Source organism: Mercenaria mercenaria, chromosome 19, assembly GCF_021730395.1.
Source record: "Mercenaria mercenaria strain notata chromosome 19, MADL_Memer_1, whole genome shotgun sequence".
In the NCBI taxonomy this organism is placed as follows: domain Eukaryota; kingdom Metazoa; phylum Mollusca; class Bivalvia; order Venerida; family Veneridae; genus Mercenaria; species Mercenaria mercenaria.
The window spans coordinates 7,720,539-7,730,787 of record NC_069379.1 but is presented as its reverse complement, the minus strand read 5'-3'; the positions used below and the strand labels follow the sequence as shown (position 1 = coordinate 7,730,787).

The following is a 10,249-nucleotide window of genomic DNA, read 5'->3' as shown; positions in this document are numbered from 1 at the left end:
TGAAAATTCTACACCCCTAGCAAGATTTCAATCCAATGGCAGTGAAGGAGTGACTGATTTGGGGTTAGCAATCTTAACCGCTCAGCCACAAGGCCCCCTGCACTTTTTTCTTGCGAGTGTAGTGGTGCAGAGGGCAGCGGGAATTCAAACAAACTGGTCCTTGCAGATGTTTAGGCCTGTCTAAATCAGTTGTTTTAATTTCATTCTGTTCTTAGCTCTTATGGCTCTTCATGTGCAATGATAACTAGATCAGGAAAATCTATTCATATTTAAAGCAGCATGGTGCCATTAATTAGCCTGCAACCTTGATCACTCATTCTTGAGGCCTCATCGCCTGACAATCATAGAAATTCAAAACTTATAACAAAGAAGCAACACAAGTTTAATGACGCATGTACATTTATTGTGCCAGAAATTGAAATCAATCATTTGAAAATAAAACAGTTTTTTGTTCTAATGAAATGAAAACACTATCAATTCATCCTGGCTAATTATCACTGACAATTCTGAAAACCCCTTTTTCCATAAAATAGAACTGTTCCAATATTGGGAGACTCCATGGAAGTCTGTAGGGGTGGCAGATTTCATTCTTCAAGGTTAACTGTTTCATTTCCAAGCGAAGATTACACCAAGAAAATTTCAAAGAAAAAAATACAATCACAAAAAAACAAAACAACAATATTGGTCATTCTGAAACAAAATAATAAAGGTCTGGTTATATCTAAAGTGTATTTTAGTGCTCCATACAATCAAGAAAAAAATTATACTGTAAATCAATGAATATTTGCGTGAAGAAACAATATTTCTCCGAGAAACGTATCCCCAGTGCATAAAATTCATGCTATTTGCATAACTGCTTTTTAAGTAGACAATTCATTGATTTATAGTATGATGAAAAAATGATAAGCCAAAATGATAAAGGGACAATTTTAAATTATCTAATCTGTTAAATATCTAAACAGACTTCTGCTCTGATTAAAACAACATGATTTATGAAAGAAAAAAAAAAATTACAAAGAAACAAAGTAATGATGCTAACAAATTTAAAGGTATACTTGCACTAGAGTTAACTAAAAAGCAATTTTTTGGGGTTTTTTTACAATTTTTCCTCTTTTTTTTTACTTTTTTTTTGCACTTTTTTAAAAATCTTTCGTCAATGCAGTTTATACTGTTGAAGTCATTAGTGACAGAAAGAAGAAGTTGAAATCAATAGAAGAAAGACGGGCAGTTACATTGAAATGCTGATACCGTATGTTATATTTAAATATTGACACCATATGTTGTACAACAGAATAACGATTGACAGCAGATGTTACATAATCAAATAACTAAATGACGTCATAATCTTGCGTTTTTACAACAGAACCAATATTTCACTTCAATCTTTATCTAAAATTTGCCACGTTTAATATTATTTTATATATACGCAGTCTATTCTGATTGAATTAAAAGCTTGTTACATTTAAAAGAAAAAATGCCGATCAATAAGTGTATATGATGACATAGATGAGTTACCCTTTAAATAACTGCGCAGTACAACTACCCATTCAGTATATCAAGGTAGTTTATTATCAGAAAATATACTCTTATGAAAACAGTCTGTGCATGGTATATATTGGGTTTAAGAATTTTATTGTTTGCCGTTCATGCATTTTATCTCTTATCAGCATAACAATATAACTTGTCTTTCAGCGGAAAGTAGGTCAAGGCAAAATCTATTTATCAAAAACAAACTGGGTTGCTATCTGGCAAAAATTCTAGGTCATGTCATATTTGTTTGTACTGCAAAATCAACATTGTATAAAACACGATAATGCATGATTTTTATCTACAAAACATGTCTGCTTTTTATGTATACCACTTGTATGATAAAGATTTTCTGAAAACCAAATACCACAATGAATATAAAGTGTCACACACACTGAAAAAAAACCCTCAAACTGCCTGCCAGTAAACTACCAAATGGCAAGCTTGCTATATAGATGATAAAACTGTATATTTTCACAGCAAATTTTCCCAAACTTTTAAAAACTCAAATGAGCTAAGATGTCTTAATTATAAAATACCTGCAAATTCAGCGATTGTTTTTACATCATTCAAGTTACCTTACCATTCAGTCTTTCACAAATCGCCCTTTAAATTCAGTAAAATATAAACCCTTTAAAATTATATAAATAATATAATCCTTCTGAAATTCTTATCTATGAATTTATCACATTTTTCCTGTGCCATTGTAAAGCAGGATGTCTTAATAATATTAAATATTTCATCCTTATATCAGACTAATTACAGAATACGAGTCAATTTAACAGCTATTTAGGACAAATTTTCAACTTTTAGATCTTTCCTAAATTAAAAACACGTGGACTTGAGCTAAAGGGTATAGCGTTAACGTAACTTGAACAATTCTAAAAATAACCACCAAACCTGCATTTATTACAAACATGATGCCAAAAAATGCCAAGACCCACAAAAGAAGAAAATATTCAGAAAAAAAAGAAACAGATTGAGAGTGACAGACGAAAAGGAGAGAAAGATAAAGTGCAACAATATGTTTAAGGGTTTGGGTGAAGAAACATCAAATTCGTCAAAACAGACAATATTACATATACAACAATCAGTTCAAACACCTGACATGTGTTTTAAAGTCTGCAATGTCTTGAGGCAACGGTTCAGTAAAAATAATTTCAAAATCTGCCAATGCTGATATAACATCTCTTTGAATATACAGTTTTTCCTCAATGTCTCAAAAGTTTCATTTTCATATTCTCAAATATTCATACTATATTCAAAACTCATTCTGTATTTGAGCAATGGTATCTACTTGTTAAAACTGGCTTACTTATCAAACCATGTTTTTAAAAGTGAAAAAAAAAATAATCAAAGTAGCTGTCAAACATACTGAAAGAAAACTAAAATGGAACTTAGTCAAAAATCTGCAGGAAACTATTCTTTATTTCTAAAATAATTTTTTTGATTGCGTTGCCCCAAAACATGAATCTGTGCATTTCAATTTTTCTAATCGGAATCGTAATTGTCTATGGTGTAGGCCAGGAACATTAGGTCGTCGGCGTTCGGCACGATCGGATTTCCCGGCACAACCACTTCAAATCCCAGGAACATGAAAGTCCGAATCAGACATGCTGGAAATACAGGAAATTTACAAAATATAACATAATATATTGTGTATATAGATGCACATTACAGAAGTAAATGAATGTTTAATGCAACAGATTAACTTCAACATTTTAATGCCAGAATAAACTAAATAACGTCCAAAAGCTAATTAGAATTTATTTTGCCATTTACCATCTAAGCAATTTATAACGTCATGAAAACTTAAACAGAAAACAGCACATTTCATTTCAAAACTCTATGAGGCAATTTTCAGTGGTAAACATTTAATCAATAATTTTGTAATAAATTTAGTCGTTTTGGGCCAGACTGACCCAGTCCTCCTTGAATGCTTTCCACCAAATTTGCAGTAGACAACACATGCTTTTTCCATGACATTCTGACTGACACAGGTTTTATATCTCATTTTCAACAAAGAAATTTATTCATTGAAAATATTATAACAATTTATCAAGTTGTTCATAAGACACACTTGTATATAATTTATATTCTTACCCCTATCAGTTCTTGCCTTCTTGAAGACAAGAATAACATGGGTACAATCCAATTCTTCTTCTGCGTACTCCAGTAGAGTAACAAGACTGAAAATATACAAAACAGAAAATAAGACATCAAGCCAAAAAAATATCTCCGTCTTACAATAAAACCAAATGTAGAACAAGCTGGATATACAAGGTAACATTATTTTAAAACTTTAACATTTTATCACATACATTTGTAATGATTTGGAAACATCCATCACATATCTAAGACAAAAAAATTTAGTCTTAAAAATCTGTAAAATGTTGGTACTGTGGTACAAACTTACTAAAACTTGATATTTGCAAAATATTCTAATAAATAACAAAAAATACAGTGCAGATGTGAGTAAACCAATACAATGCTTTTGACATAATGAAGATAATATCAACATTCTAATTGCCTTTTTATCAATATCTTAACACTTATTTTCACACTCTGTATTTTTCAGTGTCATGATATACACATACTTGCTTGATATGAACTGGTTGAAAACCATCATTTTAAAGTAAAGAATATATGTAGTCTCATGAAATGCGTGCAAGCTCAATAATAAGTCTTCAGCATTTTTCATACTCTGTGTACAAAATTATCATAATTATACTTTCAACACTTAGACATAATTCAGTTTACTGACCATAAGAAAAAAAGTACCTTTCTTTCGATCCTTCGGGCAGGAGGCTGGTGGGAATCTCTACATATAATTTTCTGTCTGCGTAGATGGTTTCCCAGGCAACTTCCACGTTGGCTGCTACATTCACGATAAAACACAGATTCGAGGCTGTCTGCAAATACATAAACAAATACTTCATTAATAGATCAAGGCAGGGATATAAACTAGCTAATTTTGTTTAGGGGCCCAGACTGTCAAAAATGAACGGCATTAGGTATATGGGTATTTTCTCAAACAATTCAGGAGCCCCGCCCAAAATATAGGGGCCATGGGCTACTGGCCCCTGCTAATTTATATCCCTGCAAGGTAATGGAATTTCTGCAATGTTGGATATTAATGATATATCAGAACTTCAAAGGCCCTTTACCAAGCCTATGAGTGGACAATGCTTACTTACTGAAATTTATATGACTTTAAAATACAAATGAAACACCTGTCAAAAAATGATATGCTCAATTGCATGGTCAGAGAAGCTCTACTTTAAATACTGTACATTAATGTCTGCAGATAGAGACATAAAGGGAGGTAACCAAAAACAATAAATTCAAATAAACTTTCTTAAACTACATTCATCAATATTGAATTTGAAACACTGACTAAATTTAAAAGCAAGAAAGTTATCGAAAATCAAATTTACAAAGATTTTAATAGTTTTTGTATTCATGGTGGAAAATGTGACAGCCACATTCAAATAAAGGCATTATTAGTCCTTAATCGTTAACATTGGTGAAGTAAGATATTTGAACACAAACCTGTGCTTCAGATGTCAGGGTGCTGCTGTATCCATAGCAACTGTCTGTATTGATGACCTTGACATTGACAGGGGGCTCTTTTGAAACCCCCACACCGCTGCCCTCTGTCACGAATGACACGTTGGCGGCATGGGGAACATCAGGAACACTGCCGAGGCCCCGCACCCAGACGTATAAACTGCCGTGTTGACGAAAAGCTGAAATGAATAATAATACAGTCAAACTGTGTGCCTCACAGCCTACCATAGTTCTATACAAAACAAGAGGGCCAAGATGGCCCTAGGTCGCTCACCTAAGAAACACTCCATAACAGTGTAAAACATGTTTGACCTAGTGATTTCATGGAAACAAATATTCTGACCAATTTTCATTAAGACTGGACCAAAAAATTGGTCTCTTGCAATAAAACAAGTATTTTCTTAGATATGACCTAGTTTTTGACTCTAGATGACCCATGTTCAAACTCGACCTAGATTTTATCAAGGCAATCATTGTGACCAAAATTAATGAAGATCAACTGAAAAATACAGCCTCTATCACATATAGAAGTTTTTTCTTTGATTTGACCAAGTGACCTAGTTTTTGACCTCAGATGACCCATATTCAAATTCGACCTAGATTACATTAAGGCAATCAACCTGACCAAATTTCATAAATATCAACTGAAAAAAACAGTCTCTATCGCATACACAAGATTTTTCTTTAATTTGACCTAGTGACCTAGTTTTTGACCTCAGAAAACCCATATTCAAAACCGACCTAGTTTTCATCAAGGCAATCACTCTGACCAAATTTCATGAAGATCAATTGAAAAATACATCCTCTATTGCATACACAATGTTTTTCTTCGATTTGACCTAGTGACCTAGTTTTGGACCCCAGATGACCCATTTTCGAAATCAGCCTAGATTTTATCAAGGTAATCATTCTGGCTAAATTTCATGAAGATCAGTTAAAAAATACAGCCTCTATTGCATACACAAGGTTTTTCTTGGATTTGACCTAGTGACCTAGTTTTTGACCTCAGATGACCCATTTTCAAACTTGGTCTAAATTTCATCAAGGCAATCATTCTGACCAAAATTCATGAAGATCAATTGAAAAATACAGCCTCTATCGCATACACAAGGTTTTTACGTGATATGACCTAGTGACCTAGTTTTTGACCCCAGATGACCCATTTTCAAACTTGGCCTAGATTTCATCAAAGTAATCATTCTGACCAAAATTCATGAAGATCAACTGAAAAATACCGCCTCTATCGCATACACAAGGTTTTTCTTTGATTTGACCTAGTGACCTAGTTTTTGACCCGAGATGACCCATTTTCGAACTCGGCCTAGATTTCATCAAGGCAATCATTCTGACCAAAATTCATGAAGATCAATTGAAAAATACAGCCTCTATCGCATACACAAGGTTTTTCTTTGATTTGACCTAGTGACCTAGTTTTTGACCCGAGATGACCCATTTTCGAACTTGGCCTAGATTTCATCAAGGTTATCATTCTGACCAATATGCATGAAGAAGAATTGAAAAATACAGCCTCTATCGCATACACAAGGTTTTTCTTTGATTTGACCTAGTGACCTAGTTTTTGACCCGAGATGACCCAATTTCGAACTCGGCCTAGATTTCATCAAGGCTATCATTCTGACCAATATTCATGAAGAAGAATTGAAAAATACAGCCTCTATCGCATACACAAGGTTTTTCTTTGATTTGACCTAGTGACCTAGTTTTTGACCCCAGATGACCCATTTTCGAACTCGGCTTAGATTTCATCAAGGTTATCATTCTGACCAATATTCATGAAGATTAATTGAAAAATACCGCCTCTATCGCATACACAAGGTTTTTCTTTGATTTGACCTAGTGACCTAGTTTTTGACCCGAGATGACCCATTTTCGAACTCGGCCTAGATTTCATCAAAGTTATCATTCTGACCAATATTCATGAAGATTAAATGAAAAATACAGCCTCTATCGCATACACAAGGTTTTTCTTTGATTTGACCTAGTGACCTAGTTTTTGACCCGAGATGACCCATTTTCGAACTCGGCCTAGATTTCATCAAGGTTATCATTCTGACCAATATTCATGAAGAAGAATTGAAAAATACAGCCTCTATCGCATACACAAGGTTTTTCTTTGATTTGACCTAGTGACCTAGTTTTTGACCCGAGATGACCCATTTTCGAACTCGGCTTAGATTTCATCAAGGTTATCATTCTGACCAATATTCATGAAGATTAATTGAAAAATACCACCTCTATCGCATACACAAGGTTTTTCTTTGATTTGACCTAGTGACCTAGTTTTTGACCCGAGATGACCCATTTTCGAACTCGGCCTAGATTTCATCAAAGTTATCATTCTGACCAATATTCATGAAGATTAAATGAAAAATACAGCCTCTATCGCATACACAAGGTTTTTCTTTGATTTGACCTAGTGACCTAGTTTTTGACCCGAGATGACCCATTTTCGAACTCGGCCTAGATTTCATCAAGGTTATCATTGTGACCATTATTCATGAAGATTAATTGAAAAATACAGCCTCTATCGCATACACAAGCTAAATGTTGACAGACGACGGACGACAGACGACAGACGCCAGACGACAGACGACGGACGACGGACATCGAGCGATCAGAAAAACTCAAGGTTTTTCAATACTGCTGCCAGAGGATGTAAAACATAAAGGAGATACAATTTACCGACTAGTTCTGGTTACCATAACTTAACCAACGCTACTTTTATATTCTGATGGTTGCGTCCATTAAGTTATGGTGTAACCCTATTTGTTTACTTAACAAGAATGAACAGCAACATGGGCGCACTGACTCGCGAGAAACTGATGACGTCATGCAGAGTTCGTAGCACATGGTTATTTTTTAATTTCAGGATAATTTTTTTTTTATCAGGGCGTTCGGCTGACCCGAGGTCCCGGGTTTTGACCCGCGAAAATCGAGAAAAACTCGTATTTGACCCGCATAAATTACGCCACGTGCGTCGGCTTGACTCGCGGAAATTTACTTTGATGCGTCTCAAGTTCGATAGTTCTGCCCCCTGTCAATCAAAATTCCAGTATTTCAATATTGTTCGTCGGCACAAGTGGAAATTTGGCAGTAGGCGGAGCGTCGTATGTTAATTAGCTACCGACAGATGTCAGTCACGCCACGCGCCAAATGACACGTGATTATCTCGCGGTTTGTATTTAGTACAATATGCCTTGTCATTATCAAAGGTGTTTATTGATCAATGTGTAAAAATTAATTGATAAACAATGCAGCCTTAGATTATCGTGTTTGTACCACTTGTTAATTATTTTGTGCGCTCGATACGATTACATGAGCCGGTCGGCCGTCACAGTCTATAGCAAATTTATTATCATTGCCGAGGCTTTGTTTGGGCCAAAACAAATTAAATAAGCAGAAATTATACGTGGTATGATGAGAAAATGAAATTAAAACAGTTATATTTTCAAGAATTTCAAATGTTACTTTCGTTTTCCGTATTTGTCACGCGTTTTCGAGACCGCCATTTTCGGACATTTTTATCATTTCTTACAAGATTTTTCGAGTACAATCTGAATAAAAAGCCAATAAAACGTCTGCATTTACGAAAAATATGATCACTGTTGCCAAAGTAGCTCTTATTTAGAAGAATTTGCTGATAATAAAAGCATGCAAAGCACTAAACCCCACCCACTTTTAGGCAATGTGCAAAATAAGACAACTAAAATATGAATTGCTTAATTAAGAAAATCTGTTAAGACTAATGTACTAGTTTTAGATAATGTCTGTGGGAGTTGCATTAATAACAGTATACATGTAGCTTGACCCCTGAAAAGCTGATCTTGACTCTTGAAAATCTGATTTGGACCCTTGAAAATTTAGGCTGAAGAGTCAATGACTCTTGAGTTTCAGAACCTACCGAAAGCCCTGTTTATATTTAATGAATTTAATTGACTTAAAATGTAAGCATATAAAATCATACAATAGACACATGATAGGTTTAAATTCACAAAAATTTCCATAAATAATGATTATACCTTGTTTTCAAATGGTGCTTCATGGTTCATTTTACAACAAATCTAAAGAAAATGGATGAATACAGGCTGACTCGGACCATGGCTGATTCGGACCAAATTAACTTGGCTTATTCGGCCCAAATTTACTTGGCTTATTCGGCCCAAATTGTTTAAGTTTTCCTGACATAAATGTCATGAGTAAAAATAAAATTTATGAGTATTAAGTTTAATCTCTGATGCAAAGAATAATTAAAGTCCTTCTTTAAATGCATAAGTGATGCATTTTAGTTTGTCAAAACTTCTTACCTGCTTGTACGGTGTATATTTTATGTTCTTACTTCAAGTTAAACCTCTATATAAGCTATAATCAACATCATTGTCTGAACATTGCTGAATCATCCAAAACATATGGTCATTATTGACTATTAAATCAAAGTTTCTGGTCTGAATCAGTCAAACTATATGGTCATTATCTACTTTTATTCAAGGTATGTGGTCCGAATCAGCCAAAATATGTGGTCCGAATCAGCCATGGTCCGAATCAGCCACGGTCCGAATCAGCCTGTTTCCAAATGGATTAAACGATATATTAAATAAAAAAAGTCAGGCTATGGCTTTTGATTTGATAAATTTTAGGGTGACATATTGGCAAGATTACTGGTTAGGATACACACACCGGAAAGGCTGATACAGTAATCAGACCATCCCCAATGTTTTGTTGTGAACTGAATACTTCCGCTGAACACACCATCCTCCCAGTGGCAGTGGGACTACTGAACAATCGTCATGCTGTTGTACATTTTTAATCTCAGATTCTGTCGGATAAAATCTGATGAAACAATCTCGTATTCATAATCTATCACAATGTACACTTATAAACAGATCTCCTTTTTATCAAATCAATATTTTGGTCGCCATTTTGATTTGAATGAAGGTCAGCACGTAAAAAGAGACAACTTGTTCTCAGGATTATTTTCACAAACATCGAAAGTGTTATACTCACAGATTAGTTGATTGTAGTGCAGGCATATCTGCCTTTTCGCTTAAAGCTTTCGGCCCAAAGTTTTCGTCTATAACTATTGCTTGCGAGGCTTTCAACATCACGCCAATTGGCGTAAACGCGAAATTATTGT

The 10,249-nt window shown here is 34.5% G+C and overlaps 1 protein-coding gene across 1 annotated transcript; it reads right to left on the bottom strand.

Moving 5' to 3' along the window:
• Window positions 1-381: 381 nt before the first annotated feature.
• Window positions 382-10,249, bottom strand: LOC123543189 (ornithine decarboxylase antizyme 1-like). Its single transcript, XM_045329281.2, is given in 6 exon segments — window positions 382-3,143; window positions 3,631-3,716; window positions 4,309-4,439; window positions 5,080-5,220; window positions 5,222-5,276; window positions 10,120-10,249. Coding segments are annotated over 6 exon segments (636 nt in total). The 5' UTR covers window positions 10,218-10,249; the 3' UTR covers window positions 382-3,018.